The sequence below is a fragment of the Melospiza georgiana genome, chromosome 4, assembly GCF_028018845.1.
Source record: "Melospiza georgiana isolate bMelGeo1 chromosome 4, bMelGeo1.pri, whole genome shotgun sequence".
Taxonomy (NCBI): domain Eukaryota; kingdom Metazoa; phylum Chordata; class Aves; order Passeriformes; family Passerellidae; genus Melospiza; species Melospiza georgiana.
The window spans coordinates 33,804,419-33,823,389 of NC_080433.1; the positions used below are offsets into that span (position 1 = coordinate 33,804,419).

The 18,971-nt window shown below is 43.6% G+C and overlaps 1 protein-coding gene across 4 annotated transcripts in view; it reads left to right on the plus strand.

Annotated features, from left to right (window-relative positions):
- GRIN2B (glutamate ionotropic receptor NMDA type subunit 2B) overlaps positions 1 to 18,971 on the plus strand; it is a 208,094-nt gene that overhangs the window by 163,254 nt on the left and 25,869 nt on the right. For all 4 annotated transcript variants that reach the window (XM_058022775.1, XM_058022776.1, XM_058022777.1 and 1 more), the window contains 5 exons: positions 10,961 to 11,169; positions 11,488 to 11,659; positions 12,329 to 12,482; positions 14,013 to 14,138; positions 16,955 to 17,184. In XM_058022775.1, the coding sequence (XP_057878758.1) occupies positions 10,961 to 11,169; positions 11,488 to 11,659; positions 12,329 to 12,482; positions 14,013 to 14,138; positions 16,955 to 17,184 (891 nt within the window). The remainder of the gene's footprint in view (positions 1 to 10,960; positions 11,170 to 11,487; positions 11,660 to 12,328; positions 12,483 to 14,012; positions 14,139 to 16,954; positions 17,185 to 18,971) is intronic.

Consider the following 18,971-nt stretch of genomic DNA (forward strand, 5'->3'; position numbering starts at 1 on the left):
CTGATTGACTGAGGTGCTGGGTTTAGCTCTTAAACATTTATGCTCAGATGCTGTTCAGACTGGCTGCCAGGATTTCTGCAAGAAAGTGACAGAAAAGAAATTGTGATTATTCAACAGTTTATAATGCAGCTAAGACAGAATGAAATTTATTGGGCCAAAGTAAAACAACATGTCCTTAACCTCAGAATTTTTGCCCTGCTGACTTTGAAATGCCTGTTGCAAAACATGGAATTGTTGTTTTTTCTCAGAGAACTGACCTGAAGATTCTTGCAATGGAAAATGTCAGAGAACTTAATTACAGGCTAACTGCTTAACCCCTTAAAACAGTGGTAACTGTGCAGCACACACACATTAAATACACAAAATTATCCACCTGGTTCTAGACTGACGGAAATCATTCTGTGTGTGGACTTACATGCCATCATAAAAGATATCCTGCAACCTGCTGAGAGCCTTAGCTTCATCTTATGTCTCCAAGACTGCCTCTGTCATGCCTGTTCTCCTACTTTTAGGCCACATAAATGGCACAAGATCCTGTTTTGTGTTGACATCTTTATGCCCAAAATGACAACGTTGAAAAAGAGGTGTATCTGAGGCCCATCAGGTCTGAGAGAAGGGAAGAATTTTATTTCTTTAAGGCAACGCTCCCAAGAAAACAGTTCTTGGCTTAACTCTTCTTTGCTACCTAGGGCTGGCAAATACATAGCTTCTTCTCTCCTTTCCAAATCACTGCTTTCAAGGTTACCTCTCACTCCCTCCACACTCATGTCTGGTTGTGCTCCTTTTGCACAGAGATGCCTTGCAGCCCAGATGGCCTCAGCTGGGCCCTTGGCAATTCTGCTTGGACTCCAAGCTCAGATGGGCTTAAGATAACTGCTGCTGGGGGGTACCTCTGTGTGTGAGTATACCTGTGAATGGCATGGGAAAGGAGAAGAAAACTTTTGGCAGAATCACTCACAAGAGCACTTGCTGGCTATAACCAGCATGGCATATGCACATGTGTGCCATTGAACCAGCTGTCCTGCTTGGTGGGCTCCATCCTGGTTGGATCTTCTCTGTAAGGTGTAGGTAGAGCTGGCAGGTCTTGTCTAATGCTCCTCCCAAACTTGGCAGAATGCTGTGGTTTTCAAGCAAAGCCCAGCACTTGGCTGTAGCAATGAGTCAGGTGGGAGCCTGAAACTCATGGGTTCTCTTTCTGGAGTTCTTATCCATCAGAAAGTCTGAAGCTTGAGCTTCTGAGGCAGAAGTCTCCATCTGGGGAGTACAGCCCACACTAGCTCCTGGGGGGCCCCATCTGGCCTGGCAGTCTGTGCTGTATGAGAGGTTGGTTTGCAGGCAGAAGTACCATGGTAAGTCTCACTGCTGATGGAGATGTAGAGTGCTCACACTGCTGTGGCCTGGGCCAGCAGTTCATTTCAGGACAGAGGTGGACACTGCTGGGATGCAGACAAGCCAGTCCATATCTAAGTCAGTGGGAGCTGAGACGGGGGAAATCACCCTGCAAATTGCTCCCCTATCTCTGCAGGTTTCTCGACTGCTTGCACTGCTCTCACTCCTTTGACTGGTCTGGCGCAGGGGCACCAGACTGAAGACATGAGGGAGGCAGTGGTCAGGACACAGGTCTGTGCAGTGAGGACCGTGTCCATGGTGCACAGCAGTGACAGGAGGCAGGACCAGAGGTGGGTGGGTGAGATGGGGTGCTGATGAGCCAGGCAGGAGGGACCACCATCCATTTCTGTTACATGGGTGAGATGGAGACTGTCTGCTGTCTGCTGCTTTCCCCCAGCCCCACTCCCTGTCCCCTGTGTTTGCTGGGGAGCAACTGAGTGAGTAAAAGAAAGAAGGAGGAGAAACTGAATCAGGGCATGAGGGTATTTACATGCTTTCTGCACAGAGGCAGATAAGGGAGACTGTGGATAAGAAAAGGTGCAAAAATGCAGTGAGCAGCCCCTTTTACCACCCACGGAATACAGGGAAAGCAGCAAGGTTGTCCCTGGTTGCTCCTATCCCACAGCTTTGCTTCCCATCCTGTCTCTTTGCAAAGCCAAGAGAAGAGTCCTGGCAGAGAACCAGGATGCAGAGCAGACCTGTTGTTTCTCCTGGGTTTGGAGATCCGGTGACAGCTTGGAGCAGTATTTCAGCTGGCTGTCCCTTGGGTGGCCCTGGTGCATGCAATAGACTCCCTGCCTTGTGCCAGGGTGAGGGGGGCTGCAGATACGCACCCTGAAGATTTGGAGGTAGTGGGGCTGGCTGTGGCTATGCCAGTGTGACTCCAGACCCAGGATCCAGACAAAGGCTGTTCTGCCCATGAGGACAGCATTTGCAATCAGCCCAGTGCTGTCTGTGGTGGGGAGAAGAAAGAAACGGGGACTTGTGGCTTTGTAACTGGTTTCCCTGGAATCTGGCTCCCAACATGTGCAGTAATTCCTCTGGAGGAGGTTTGATCCTCCCCTTTCCAGCAGTGAGAGGAGAGCTGAGCACCCCGTGTTCTCCCTGCCAGAGGGGTGTGTGTACAGCCGTGCCAGTGCTGCTCTCGGCAGGCGTGCAGCTCTGCACAGGGGCAGTGTGGGGCTGCCAGGCACAGGGCAAAGGGCAGGGGCTCTGGTGCTCTCTGAGGGGTGGGGAGGCGTTTCACCCACTCTGACACCCCCCACTGAAAGGTAAAGGGTCTCTCTCTGATATTCTCAGAGATGCTTTTCAAGCCGTGCCTTCAGTCTTGCTTGCAGAGCATAGAAAAAAGTGAGGTTTAGGTAACTCACCCCCTCTCTTTTTATGTTTTCTCCTCTCCTAACCTTGCTGGGGCCAGCTTCAACATTTAGGTTTTCTCAGCAAAGGGGAACAACTTTGGCCTTCTTCTGCATCTGCATTTTTGAACATTCCTTCAGCTTCAGATCCCAAGAGATCACTGTAGAGAGCAGGTGTCACTGCACACGTGTCAGGGTTTTGTACACCACTGTACTGGACCCATTTAGCAGCCAAAGCTCTAAACTGTCTCCCAGACTGCAGAGTGAATTGGCAAGCATCCCTCCCTCTGTGTAACATGCTTTAGGGGGAGAAAAAACAATCTGAGTGAAATAAATGAAAGCTCAGCAAAATGAAACTCAAACCCAGAATTCAACAGGGAAAGCCAAGGGGAAAAATCATTAGATAGGGCATTACATGCATGGACACGTACTGGATGCAGACACACACCTGCACAATGCGGATGCAGGCCTAGAGACTGCAAAATGCTTACATAAAGCATTTAGATGCCTAAACATGCACATAAAAATACGTTTTCTTTAAAGCCTTTGTGACTCCTGAACCGCCTGGGACACAAAATGTGCAATCTTACCAGAACCCCTGCTACATTTTCCCCTGCCTCACAGTTCTGCAAAGGAGAGCAGTAGAGATGCTCAAGGTGAAACCTTCTTTCACCTTAGATGAACAATGATAGGGATAGTATAAGCTCCCCAACTTTAGATTTTATTTACCAGACCAGAATCAGAAAAGACTGATCTTGCTGGAATTTGGGACATTTATTAAGCTCCCCTGTCCTCACACAGTCATTTCAGAAGGGCATGATGGCTCTAAGTATACAACACTATTAAGTAAGAGTCTGAGTCAGGTGCTGTCACTGCCTGTTAGCTGAAGGTGGGTTATGTTGGATGGTAGTCAGTTTTCAGTATTTGTTAAGATAAAAATCTTGTTCTAATTCTTCTTCCCAAATCCTAACACCTGATTTGCCCCTGCCAGAAGCTCAGAGTTACATTCTCCAGCCTACTCAGATCATAGCCCCCGCTACCATTAACAGCTTCCTCTCTCCTCATGTCTCCTATTTATGCCTGTGCTGATTGCAGTCTGCATTTCCATAAATCATGGTTATGTATACATCAGGTAGCACTAAGGTCCTTGAATAACTATGTCCCCCTGGTGTCCCTGCTGCATCCAGGCCAGCCTTGCCTGCATGAACCACTTTCTGGGATACCAAATTAATGCTACCATCAAGAACACCATCATCTCCCAGAGGGGCTAGTTTTATACCTGTATTGAATTCTTGGTGCCTTCTGGTTTGGAGGAATGATTTAGCAAGGCAAACTCTTTGGCATTCTCACAGCTCTGACCTATGTGTGACACCGGTGGAGCCCCATAGTTCACTGACTTTGCAGAAGTCAGAAGTGCTCAAAGTATACCTCATTAACCTTCTCTGGCTAATCATGGCAGGGGACAAGACCTTAGCAACTGCAAAAGGCACATAAATGCACCAGGAAATAAATGTTTCAGCAAAAATGGCAAGAGTTGTGTAAATGCCAGACCTCAGTGAGATGGAAGACTGTGTTTCTGCAAAGAGCTTTTATTCCCAGAATGAGTTGTAAAGCAGGAGCAACTATCTCACCCTGTCTGTACTCTAAGCTCAGCCTCTCTCCTTCTGGCATATGCTAGGTGCTGTATAAATATAGAGGGGAAAAAATCACACCATCTCCTGTAGCCTACATTTTTAATTGAAAGGTTATTAGAAGCAATTCCTGCTTCTGCAGGTGCAGTCAAGAAAGCATCCTTCCCCAGGTGGTTGTGGAAGGTGAACTTGAGGTTCAGGAAGGAGTGTTGTTTTTGTGTTAATTAATTTTGCATGTGGAGCATTCACAACCATTTCTTGTCTGCCTTGGCTGATGTGGTTAATTAATCACCTTAAAGTGTCTGTAAACAGGGGATTCTTGCTCTTTGTGGCATCTCTTTTCCACCTGCTGTAGACCAGCCTGTGTGAGGATACAAACCTGTAGCATCTCAGGAATGATACTTTTGGTAGTGGGTGTGATGTCAGCACTGTAAATCTGAGAGTCATAGCTTAACCAGCTTGGGTGAAGGCTAAGAGGAATGTTTTATTCTCAGGGCACTAGAGAAGGTGTTGCTGCTGAATGAGGGAAATAGGAGCAAAGGAGTTGGAGGTATCATTTGCATCAGTCTTTGTCTTCATGTGGGTTAGCTGGGGGACAGAGATATGATGATTAAGACTGAGTTTTGACATTTGCAGATGGAAAAATTGAGGGGAAAAGGCTTTTCACAGTGGAATTCCTCCTCTTGCTTCTGCTTGTCTGTAGTCACTGGACTGGAAAGGCTCATCTGGTCCCATCCCTCTGCTCTAGGCAGCAAAATCATATAGCCCTGTACAAACCAGTTGTGCTGCTTCTTGACCCCATTTTAGTTGTTTTCACAGCTACTTTTGGACAGCTGTTTCAGAACTTCCCCCTCTGATGGTTAAAATCCATCTTATTTTCAAGGCAAATTTCCTTACAATCAGTTGTTCTTTTACTGGCATTGTTTTTCCTGCTTAAAAATCACTTTCTTTTCTCCCTTGTGTATCTGTCCCCCCTTTATTTATACAGAGCAGTCATATCCCCTCTTGGCTTTCATTTATCTAGGTTAGACAAGCTTTTTAATCTCCTTCTTTAAGACAGGCTCTCTGTTCCCCTAATTGCTCAATCCAAGGTTATTTCTGATAACTAGCTTTCCTGTAAGGTTCCTTGCTGCTTTGCCCAAACTGAGTGTAAAACATCATGACCTATTGCCTGTTGAGTAATTTTGGGGTAAAGAAAGATGCCAGCTATCAGATCCAGAAAAAGAAACATCAAGGTGCTGCTGTGAAAATTTGCATTTGTTCTCCATCTAATCTCTGTGAAGCTAAAGACTTCCGTAATAACTTAGTTCTTGATAAAATTTCTCTTTAGAAACAGTAATGGCATCTCCATCTAGACTGAAAGCCAAGCCTTTGGAGCTACAGTAGATCTCTGTAGTTCAGTCCTCATGGAATATCTTGTACCAGCCTTCTAAAACCTATTTCAATCCAAAATTATTCTACTTTATTTATGCATTATTTATTTCTTCACAGTCTACTGCAGCATTAAGGTTACAACAGCATCCCCATGGTCTACCTCTATTATATGTACCCTGAGTTATGCCTACTTCCATTGGCAGTGTCCCAGTTATAACTGCTATTTCTATGGTCCTTCTAGAGTAGTCCTTTTCAGGTCCTGCCCAGTTGTTCTGGTTTTCCCATGTCCTCATTCAGGATCTGGACCAATTCTACTGACAAGAATCTTGTTTCTCCTTGGATATGCCCTGCTTCCCAGAGGGGTTAGGTATGCTTCTCCATCAACTGTATTACCAATAACAGTCCTATTTTCTGCCCCTTGTCCAACATCCTACCTTTACTATTTCTATATTTGATCTTCAGTCTTTCATGTATTTTATTCAGGTGGAAAAGTTATGTAAGATTTTTCCAAATTTTAAAGACAGGAAGCTTGCACATTTATACACATTTATACATTTCACATTTATACCATTCATAGATACATGCTGTATGTGTTCCCTCATCAAGCTCTAGACACATGGACACGCGTATGTGTCTCCTCATTTCTACAGTATCTGTGAGCCTTGTGGCCTTCTCTGTGTTTATCTACCCAGTGCATCCCAGATGTAAAAACATGACATTATCTCAGTTTTACCCAATGTGGAGCCACGAGGATGCAGATTGGGTTACAGAGATGCTTTGTGGAATAGGGAATTTCTGCCTCCTAATTCATGCTCTCTGTTGTTGCTTTAGTGCTTCCTCACTGGAATGAATAAACTCCTTAGCTCCTGGGGAAAAAGAAATAAAAAAAACAATAATAAGGGAGGAAACATTGATCTTTTGGGAAAATGCAGAAAGCAGTTCAAGTCCTAAGTGAGTTTAGAATGGTCTTTTATTTTTTTTTATTCTGCAGATGAAACCAAATCCCTTTTGTTCCTTTTGCATTTCTTCTATAGCAGGGTGGGGAGGGAGGGCAGGGAAGAGAGAGAGCAGGAATTGAGATAAGATTGTAAATGAAAAGAGAGTGGTGCAAGGCATGGTGCAAACAGGAGCCTGAATAAAATAATAACTTTCAGGAGACTTCACCTAGCTAGTTTTACTCCAGCCTGTTGAAAAACGAGCACCCAAAGGTTCAGGCCCTCTCCTGAACCTCCACCCCAAATACCAGTGCAATGCTGCTGAGTATCTTGCCTAAGAAACATATCTGAACATTTATGGTTTAATTCAGAACTGTGTTCTTGTGCCTAGCCCTTGAAAATTGAATTTCTAGGAGATTTTAGTTTTCCATCTGTTGACAATAGTTGTAGGTCTTTCCAGATGCTCTTGTATTTTGAAGTCCTAGCTTGCCATATGAGGAGGAACTCAGGAATTTACTTCTGCCTTTGTTGGAGCAGATGATGTTGGAAATTCATGGGAGTAGCTTCTACTTGTCGATACTACCCATCTGGGTAAGGATTTTGTGAATGGTGACACTGGATGCTGGTCATTTGAACAGATGGCTGCTTTTGCCAGTGTAGCTTATAAGATACCCACTGAATGAGACTATCAGCTCCTCTCTGTTAAAAATATCTTACTGACCTGATAACACTGAAAAGAGCACATGTAGGAGAATAAGAAAATACACTCTCCTGGTATAAATTGCAGCGAGAAGATTTAGGTTAAACATCAGGAGAAAAACCTCACTTTTTAATGGGAAGGATAGCTAAGCACTGGAATAGATTGCTTGTGGAGACCACAGACTCTCTGTCAGTGTAGGACCAGGTTAGAGAAACATCTTCCACAAATGGCTGTTACAAGCCTTAGCTTCCCGTGGGAGGAGAGAAAAGCCTCTGTTAAGAATTAGTTTCAAGGAACTAATGCGATGCACCTTTCATTAAAGATGCGCATTAACATGCTGCAGAACTCTTTTATTCTGGCTGCATTATACCGCGGTTAAGGCAATTTGCCAGCTGGCTGGAACGCTTTCAGAAGGCCCCCACTTGTTTTCCCCTTGCATAGGCAATCTTACCTTTTGTCTGCATGGGATAACTTATATGCTTAGACAAACAAATAGCACATGTGATTACCTTTCTGTTCTACAATAATTCTCCCTTTCTTTCTTTGCAAATGTGTTGGACTTCTACTTCCAATCTTGTTATCCAAAATAAGATCTTATATTTAAGGTAAAAGTTAGCTACTCCCTTCCTTGAACACCTCCAAATTCACCCCCAAGCCAAAGTGACTTTACTTCTTGACAAGATCAGATGGAGTATGGGACAGTTAAGGTGAAATTCTGTTGCTTAGGAGCTGCGTCCTGGCATAAAGTAACATTATACAGGGATTGGAGAATATGATTAGAAAGGAGTTTTTATAGATTCCTATTATTTTACTTTTACTGATTCTGTGACCTTTCAGGGCTCCTAGTGGGAGTTTGGATGACTGGACTGATTGGAGAACACCCAACGGGTCTTGAAACTGCAGGGTGACCAATATGAAGGATGCCTGGGATAGTTTATTTTCCCTCTTTTTGCTGAGGCAAGCACTCATCAGAACCCAAGTAATAACAGTTCATAAGCTGTTAATACAAAGTACCCTGAGACTTCTGAAATGCCTTGCTCTGCTCTGCACAGCTTGCTAGGTTATATTTTTAAGCTTAGGCATCTTTACCTGGACAAATCTATGGCATTTAATTCTGCTAACTTTTGTCCCTGCAGTGAATTGGTCCTTTCCTCTTATGGCATATTATCTAGCCTACAAATTTGAGTATTCTTTATCTTGCATTGTCTCCATCCTCTGCACATGTGGTGTTTCTTATTGCCCACATGTTGCTTATGCCCATCCTTCTTTAACTATGTGCATATATATTTGACCTTTGCATGCATAAGCAGGTAAAGAAGTCTGCCCTCTTTTAATTCACTATGATTTTCTGACTTTTCTTATTCATATGTGAACATGTATGGAATTCTGTGGCATGTCTGATTGTTCAGGTTAGCAATAAAATGTAACATTTGCACATATTTTTGAGACAATCCATCATTGATTTGGAGATCAGAACATTTACTTACTTCCTGTTTTTCTTCCTCTTTGGACAATTTAGAATTATTTTATTGGGATAATAAGGAATGAATGTGTACTACTGTATTTGCAGGTGAGGTGATTTAGTGCACAGAAGGCTGTGGCAATGCTGTCATTATTATCCTAATTTCATAATGTTTCTGTGTAGTACAACACTGTGAGACGTGCCTGGCACACAGCCTTGTGAACTCCCCTTTCTATCCCAGAGAACTTCTGGGTAATTATGGGTTGGGTATGCCTATCTGATCTAATTTATCATTTAGGGGGTTTTATCATGCCTGTTACTGAGATATCTAAGTGCTGCTGAGATTCTGTGAGATGTCTCTTTCATCAGCCACTTATTTCTATGATAAGTTAATGTTACTGAGCTGAAAACTGGGCTGTTCTGTGCAGCATCTTAATCACTGGTCCCTGCTGAGCCCCGTGTGGCAGTTACTACTTTTGGGGATTTGAGCTCAGTTACTTGAGAGCTAAAGTAGCACTGCAGAAATCTCTGGCTCAGATGATGATGAATTGACCTGCTTGGTGAATGAGTGGGAAGCCCAGGGCTGAGCAGACCCTGGATAAGCATGTGAGTCTGTGCTCTTTATTCCCTTAGAAATTCACTTTCCACATCCAGGCTTAGATATTAGCATGAGTACAGAGCATCTCCATGGGTGGAGGGAACATAATGGGCAAGTTCTCCTTGGCATTCTTTGCCTTTGGGAAGGCAAGACCAACTGCCCACCTTTTTACAACCCTCCCACCTTGTGCTCACTGGGGTGCTGTGTTCACCCTGAACAAGGAGGGTGGATGTGGAAACTGCTGTCTCTGGGTGATTTCTTCTGCCTTTCTTCCCCTCCACAGCCCTCAGAGAGGATTTTTCTTTCATGGCCAGATGAAGTGTTTGTTTGTTTTGAAGGTGACAAGTGTTTTATGTGAATGCTGGATACTCTCAAATGCCAAACCCCAGCTGGGCTTTGAGTTTCACAGATTATCCACTGACACCTAATGAGCCTTTAATAAATGTTTCTCCCTCCCATTCTGTCATTTCAATAAATAAATGACTGAAATTTAGGGGGGTGTGGGAGGGGTGTTGGTTTGGAGTGGAGTGAAGCTTTTCTGTTTACCCACCAAGCAGGTACATCACTAAGAACAGTCATGCAAGCTTCCCACGCACCCACACTGCCTCTGCCATCAAGTCAGCATGTCTCAGTCCTGGCCTGGAGGACTTGCTTTGAGGATCATACAGGAAAGCTGCTTCTAAAGCCCAGTTAGCTTCTTCACCCTCTCAGCTTTGGTTGCCAGCCAAGGTGCTAATTACTGTCAACTGTGATGGTGGGAGGGGGAATTGAGAACAAAGGCGAGACTTTGATAGTTGAAAGTACAGTTGATGTTCAAGTTTTCTTTTTTCCCTGGATGTTTTTTTGGGGTTCTTTTTTGCAAGAAATGGTCTGTCTGGGCAGTGGGTGAGCTTGCATGTACTGTCTCTTTAAGGACTGCAGTGGCTTCTAAACAGCTTTCATTCTTAGCAGTAGGTATGAGATAATTGAGTCCCGCCCCCTTTTTTGACTACTGAAGATATGATCTCTATTCAGTTAGGAAATGGAAAATTAAGTGTTCTAAAATTGCAAGAGATTTATGGAAGTTATGAGAATTAGGGAAAAAATAGCAAGATTTAAAAATCATCATAGATACTCTTTGGTATTAATTTTCATGCATCAGAAACATAAAACAATTCGTTGTTTCCAGCTAAGGTATGTAACCAAGTCATTGTGTTCCAGTTGTTTGGCTGAAAAGGTTGAAGGTTATAAGTCTGTTTGACCACAGTCACAGCATTCCCATGGTTATCCACTCACTCTCCCAGGAGGTGAGACCATAACAGAGACGAGACAGCTCAGAGATATTTCTTGTTCTGCACTTCCCCCTTGTTTGAATCCACACGCTCAGAGCCTTCTCCCCAGAAATGTCTCCATCTTACATGAGTCATGAGTTTGGGTACTCCAGGATGGTCCTCTTACCTCTTACTGCAGTGGCTGTGGTTGATGCAAAGGGATGGCACAATTAGAAGTCTATCTTCTGTGGTTTATGTCTCCTCAGGTGGGGAAATGGAAGGAAAAAAAGTTGCAGATGAAGTATTACGTGTGGCCGCGCTTTGAGCTGTATCCCGACTCTGAGGAACGCGAGGACGATCACCTGAGTATCGTGACCTTGGAAGAGGCACCATTTGTCATTGTGGAGAACGTGGATCCCCTAAGTGGCACCTGCATGAGGAACACGGTCCCTTGCCAAAAACGCATCGTGACTGAGTATGCACCCCTGTATTCTTTTGCTCGTCTGGGGCTCTTTGTTCTCAGCAGAATGTAAAGTGTCTGTTGGGCCAATACCATCATAATCTATAACCCTTTTTTAGAAAATCACCTCCATTTGCCCAGCCTGTCCCATGTCCACTTATGATGGGCCCCTTTGGGCAAATCATTGCAGTGTGTCCCTTCACTCTCCAGTACAGATAGCACAGTGTAAATTGTCCACATTATATAGTGGGAGGGGGAATGCAAACTGACAACAGAGGGGAATTACAGTTGTTTCTCCCAGTCTTTTAATCCATTATTATTGTGATGGTTCAGGAACAAAACTGATGAGGAGCCGGATTACATGAAGAAATGTTGCAAGGGGTTCTGCATAGACATCCTCAAGAAAATCTCAAAGTCTGTCAAGTTCACCTATGACCTCTACTTGGTGACTAATGGCAAGCATGGAAAAAAGATCAATGGGACATGGAATGGAATGATTGGAGAGGTCAGCAGCAAGGGGAGGGCATGGTGGGCTTCAGCCCTGGGCTGGGTGATACGGGTCAGGTCTAGCCTCCCATTATTATTGGGTCCCCTTCTGAGTCAGGGACAGAGGTGACTCTAGAAATGACTGGCCTGCATTCCTTCTTGGCACTGAGTGAATTAATTTGCTCTGACGCTCCGACCATGACAACCTTTCTTGTCTGACCATTAATTATTATTCTCTATGGTCTCACAAATTTGGCCTACACAGTCTTAGAAAGAGGCTGATATCCATTCACCACGGTTGCTGCAACCTAGTTTATGCTTAGGTTGTATATAAGGTGAATAAAGAATGAAATAAGGCTTTGCAGTGTTTGAGGGAGGATAAAGCAAGGACAGAAAAATGAGATAAGACGTCTTCTCCGTGGATGATGTGTTTATCCTAAGACCTCTGTGGATTTATTTTTTGTACACAGACCAGCTTTGAGGAGACGATTAATGTCTATAGGTTTTCTGAAAGAAGAAGGTGTCCTGATGAAAGATTAGAAAGGAGAGATGTTACAAACAATAGAGGGAATGGGATTACGGGAGTAAAAGGATTGTGTTGAAAGGCAGGAAGATGAGAAGGGGCTTGTCTGTGGTGCTTGAGGGCTGCCTAGTGTCTGTGTGTGATCTCTTTCTTTTCTTCCTCCAGGTTGTCACCAAACGGGCCTATATGGCTGTGGGATCCCTCACCATTAATGAGGAACGTTCAGAAGTGGTGGACTTCTCTGTGCCCTTCATTGAGACGGGAATCAGTGTCATGGTGTCACGTAGCAATGGAACTGTCTCACCTTCTGCCTTCTTAGGTATTGTCTCAATCTAAAATTAAAACTTCATCCAGTGGTCATAAAAAAAATTAGGTGAAGGTTGCTTGTGATTCTTAGTCTGAAAGCTCTTTTTTGGGAGTACCTGTGGGACAGGTATATAAAAATATACTGTAATGTTTTAGAACTGAGTCACAGGCAAGCAAAATCCAGGCAAATGCAAGTGCAAATAGGCACTGCCTATGGGTTCCAAGCCAAGACATTTTTCAGCAATTGTATGCCTAATCCTAGAAAAATTGGGCTCACTCAGAGTTGTCACATACACTGCAGCACTTGATTTCCCAGTGATTCAACTAATAGTATGTTCAAGGAGTGTAGGCCAGAAGAAAAAACCTTATAGCTGGGATACTATAACACATGGTGATAGCAATTGGCAATAAATAGTTGCACATTGAGAGACATTGTTTGTAAAGATGTTGTTAACTAAGCCCTCCCTTGACGCCTAGTAGAAGTTAGAGAACTAATAGACCTTTACAAGAACGGTTGAGCCATCGGTTCTGTGCTGACACTGTGTCTTACAATAAAGGTATTTCTAATGTCCTTCAGCGATGGCGGGTGATCAGAGAATATGGAAATGATACTGCATTTCCCCAAGACATTCCTGCCTTCCTGATGTCTACTATTTGGCTTTATGAAGTGCTTTATGATGCTGCAAATACACTATATGAGTTATGTAATCACTGTCTGCTCTCTGCCAGAGTCCTGAGAACATTCACAGACAGAAATACTTTTATATGGGTAATGAAATTTTCACAGACCTTTTTAAATATGAGTTTCATGACTACTAACTCCTCAGGAGTTTTTCCCCTTAGCAAGTCCACCAATATTGCTGGGGTATGTAAAAGCAATGTTAAAATTATCTCTTAAGTTCTAAACTGCAATTGAACTGAAGTTGCAATATTGGCTATACTCTGGAGCAAAGTTCTTTGTTTCTTTGATCTGGTTCAGTCCTATCTTTTTCTATTCAGACTAGGAGAAGGAGAAAACCTGGCGGAGATCAAATACTTGCAGAATACGAACACTAACATTTCTAGAATGAGCCAGTGTTCCCATTGCTAGAGGGATGGAATACTAAAAACCTACTGTCATTATGGCTGAACCTTAGAAATTTGGAGATGCTCTTTGGCTGGATAACATCTTGAAAGTTGGATGCTTGTCTGAAACTCTGCCAGTTCTGCCTGATTTTTCCCACTCTCTCCAGATGGTGCTGGAGGACTTCCTGGGAACAATCTTTCATCAATGTGTTTTATTTTATCAATGCATGCCACAATGGCTGTGCGTGGTTCCAGATGGAGCCATGTGTCACAAATGTAACAGTACGAGGGAATGCAGTCAATACAGAGACAGAAACTTCAGTTTTTCCAGTTCAAAAATTTTTTAGAATTGGGTTGAAGACTTTGTTTTTACTTCTGATTTTCCCCAACCCAGTTTGCCCCACACTGGACTTCCCTGGAGAGCAAAGGAGGTGAGGTGTTATCAGGTCTTTTACCATGGTTTTCTCTTCCTTTCCAGAACCTTTCAGTGCTGACGTATGGGTGATGATGTTTGTGATGCTGCTTATCATCTCTGCGGTGGCTGTCTTCGTCTTTGAGTACTTCAGCCCTGTGGGCTACAATCGGTGCCTTGCTGATGGCAGAGGTAAGGGGGGCTGTTTCTTGCTATGATCCCCTCTGGTTTCCAGTCTCTGTTTGTTTGTTGGGGTGTTCCTTTGCCTTGAATGTGATAGGGATCTAGCCCACTCTGAGCTCTGCATTCAGACTGAAGAGGATGGGGATGGAGGCGGAAAAAAGGCTGTGAAGAGAGCAGATGTGTATAATGGATCATTTGCTTGGCGTGAGAGACGGAGCTGTGTCGCCTTTCATGTCTAAAGCACATACCAGCTCCAACTTGTTTTTCATTGAAGGAAAATGGGCCCTGGTAGCCAGTGCTGGCAGGGCCTACGATGCTGCACTCTGAGACAATCACAGGGCTCAGCACTGTCAATCCATCCTTCAGTGCTGCATCTCCCTGCAGAGCAAGTCACTCTGCTGGCCTCCTGGCACAATGCTCTGTCCTCCAGAATCCACATCTGTCACCTGGTCAGGTCCTTCCCTGCCTTTCTGGCTTTCTAAGTCCAGCTGAGAGAATGGGAAACTCATTTTCTTGGGAGTGGGTAAAAAAATTATTTTCAAGGGCAGCAGGAAATTTTGGACCAAGCAATTGATCCATTTTTTTGGTTCTGATCTTCAGAAGGCAGACAGATGAACTAAAGAAAGGCTGTGTGTCCTTCCTAAGATACAGCTTTTCCCCCTTATTGACATGAAAACAATTAGCAAGTTGAGTCTTCTGTCATCTGCATATCTTCACCCCCTGGTGAATCAGCCCTTGAAATCTTTCTGGATTTATTGGTTCATACAGAATAGTGGGAGAGAGACAGTTACTGGAAAATGCACTCATTTGCTCCCAAGTTTAGTGCTTTGAGTGAATTTATGCCATCAAATTAGAGAGGAGTGAAAATAAAAAGTGTTAATGAGAATGCAGGCAGAACCACATATATGGGGAAGTGGAGAACTTGTCTCTTAACATAGAGCTGTGGAGGGCCTTTATGGCACCTGATCATGATTGCATGGATTTGTGGGCACAAGTACTGAGAAACCTGAGTCTCTTAGGAGGTATTAATACAGATGTGGAACTGGAAGCAGGTTTTAGTACAGGCATGCAGTTATGCAGTTGTTAAGTTAGCCAAACTGCAGCTACAAGTATCAATATTTCTGAGTAATTATGAAGAGTATTGCATGATCAGACAGATATTATCCCTGAGAGATGAAATATGAAGATATAGAAATCTGCTGCAGAGACTGCAATGCTGAATTTGGTAATGAGAACCCTGACGAATGTTACTTTGGCTGCATTTGAACTATGACAGTACGCCTTAAACAGCTGCATTTTCTCTTTACGGATATCAAGAGTTTTGGATTGGAATATCCCATTACAATCTTGGTTTGTGTCTGACAAAATAATTGTGGAAGCACATAAGGTGATCAGTGGAGAGAGGAAGGCTTTTAGAAGGGAACTACTCAAGATTTCCTTCCACCATATAATTCTCACTGATGTTTTTCAGGCCTTTCACCTGTATCTCTTAGGACACATTAGGTAGAGAGTGATATAAAAATACCCAGCATGTAAAAAGACAAAGACTGCCAAACTGTGTTTCTCTTAGGAACTTCACCTCCCTGGAATTTAAAGGCACTTGTTTACCAAGTGATGACTGTGCTCTGAACTTGGTGTGCAGTTCCCTGGGTAGAAAATGAGCCCCTTGCATTCTTCAGTTGTGTTTAGGGTAACATGGTTAGTGTTTCCAGATGATCCATGCTATTTGCTGCTTGGAGGTTTGGAGGGGCATGTCAAAACTTTCTTTCCTTTTGCTATTTTGCTGGAGTCAACCACAGGCAGCAGCACTAGGGCCCAATCAGCCTGCCTGAGGAGATAAAGCGTGGGATGCTGATCAGGTTGGCACCATTGGAGAAAGGACAGATGCTTGAACTGTTCCATTCATCCTAAGAGGATCTTCTCAGCGTCCAAAGAGTGATCACATCAGCATTCTCCCTCTCAGCTCTTCTTGTGCTCAAGTTGAGGAAATTCTGGGTTAGATTCCCACTAATGGAACGAGCACGTGCTGGGGATACAGGATTGCTGGGAAACAGGTGCCATTTCACGTTTTCAGATCTAGCGCTTCTTTAGCACACATGGCTTCTGGGGAAAGACTCAGCTTCCACACTGAAAAGGGAGAAGAGGAAAATAGGAGCTTTTAAAACACTGGATCTGCTCCTGGACTATCTAGGGCAGACCTGCAGATTTTCTTAAGGTGGAAGAAGTATATGTCACTGTCACGTACCTTAGACACAAAATATGGGGAGAGGGAGCTGTGTTGTTCTCTGGCTCATGGATCTTCAACAGGCTGAGTAATGGAACATTCATGCAGAAGTACTTGTAGAGCCCTGTTATTTCAGATGGTGCTCTTCCTCATACCTTTACAAGTACAGTAAAGAGAGCCATGTTTTACACAGACATATACTGGGAGTTTGAGGACATTACTCTTGAACAGATGGAAATGAGGATGGAATGTTTCTGAGCAAATTCTGTTTCTGGGGACAACTCTTCAACCAAAATTAAATGTTTGGTCTTCTAGATACTTCAGTCAAATTAAAAAAATGCCGTTGTATAAGGTTTCAGTGGAAATCCCTGAGACAGAAAAAAATGAAAATCTGAGGACATTTTTAAAGAATAAATTTTCAGGTTGTATGTAGCTGAGATATGGTAGCATGAACTTCGGGGAGTGCAGCTGCAGATATTCACCTCACAAGTGGGAATAGATTCTGCTCTTAACTCTGAAATCAAGATGTGTATATGACTGGAAATGCAGACCACTTACTGTCAGATGCTCACTGTGGGATCATGTTTCTCAATCACTCTAGAACCAGGAGGTCCCTCTTTCACCATTGGCAAAGCTATCTGGCTGCTGTGGGGGCTGGTGTTCAACAACTCTGTGCCAGTACAGAATCCCAAGGGTACCACTAGCAAGATCATGGTGTCGGTGTGGGCCTTCTTCGCTGTCATCTTTCTGGCCAGCTACACTGCCAACCTGGCTGCCTTCATGATCCAAGAGGAATACGTGGACCAGGTGTCTGGCTTGAGTGACAAAAAGGTAATGTATCCCCCCAAACCCTCAAAGCAGCCTTTTCCACAGGATAGGCTGCTCTACCATCTCTTCCTTCCTTTCACAAGGAAAGTGGGCAGGTGTTTCCAGAGTCACATCATCAGAGCTTTAGACCCTAGTTTAAATAGCACAACTGTTCTTCATTGGTATTCAGTTGCACTTTTACATGCCTTAAGCACTTCAGGAATGAATTATAGACTGTACTGAACTGTGCTTGCTTGCATGATCCCAAACCACACCTTGACTGTCAGCAAGAAACACATTAATGGAGCTTTGGAGACGATGTGTATAATGGCTGTAACCTGTTTTTTCAGGATTAAATCATTTGTTTTGGGTAGGAATGCTGGCCATTAGGCTAGCAAATATGATCTATTAATTTATTCTGAAAACAAGTTCTGTCCATGGGGGTAAATCACTGTGCCTTTGATGATTTACTATTGCTTGCATTTGCAGTTATACTGTTATTTTTTCAAGGTGTTTGGAGGCTTACCACTAGAAATCATTTTGTGTTCAGACTGCATTTCAATGCCTTGTTTATCTGCGCAGCATTTTGTCCATGCAGAGCATTCGCTTCTGCTGGACTCTGAACATTTGAGGATTTGAGATTGCTGATACATGCAGGGTAGCACTGTCAGGCTCGTGAGGGTGCAATGCTTTGTGCACTCCTTTACTTTTCTTTTCTGGTGAGGCTACTCACAAGGAATTGAGTATTGTGAGGCTCAATGGCCCATGCTGAGCTTGTTACTCAGTCACTGGGGCTGCTTAAGGGGTCATGCCACTGCAGGGCAGCCAAATAGCAACGGGTTGCACACATTGCTACTGGGGATAGCAGCAAGAGGAGGACTGCAAGTGTCAGTTGTGGCTACTGGGTTGGTTGTAGTTACTGACTCTTGTGTCCGTCATGACAGTCTAGAAATAATTTGTGACCAAGCCTCCTGTGTATATGGTGTCCTGTTCAGCAGGCTCGAAATCCTGTGATGGATTAACCATAGGAGCTTTTCTTACTCATTTTGTTGTTTGGTTTTTGGTTGGTTTTTTTTCCTGGAATGAAACATGGCACAGAATAATACAATCCATGCAGAAGTGCTCCTGTTATTTGTTTTCATTTTGACCTCAATTTGTTTCACATTGTCTCCTCATTTGCCATGTGGTGAGTTGAGGATGGGGTGGAGGGGAGGATGCTTTTCTGTCAGGTGGAGATTGTTGCAGAGACTCCTTAGAAACTGTGAGCTCTAACCTTCAGATTGAAAGATACTGTTCAAAACCAGCCAGCCCTATCAGAGGTAACATTAGTTTGTCATCATTAGGTTTTCAACTATCTGAGCTAAATGGGATAGTTTGTACCTGTGATCTATTGTTTCAGCCTGTGCCTAGGCTCATGGAGAGAACATGCTTCCATTCTCACATTTTTCAAGATATTCTTCATACCTGCAGAGATATGTGCATGAAATATCATTTGAAAGCAGTGCCTGCTGGAACTTCACAGAGCCTTTGAATACAAATTTCTAGGCCTGTTTTAGTTGATTTTACTGTGGGGCCACCTGTGTGTGTTGGATTGAGGCCATTTTCTTCTACTTCTCTGCCAATGTACCTGTATTTACTTTTGCTACGCTAAAGCATATGTGCTTTTTTCCTTGGGGAAGAGAAAGGCTATATTACATAGAGGATTGTGGTATGCCTCAAACATAGCTGCTAGTGCAAGTGCAATATTTGGGTAAGATTACAACCTACCAGAACATCTGGAATCAAATGAAAATTGGCTGGTGAAACTGAAG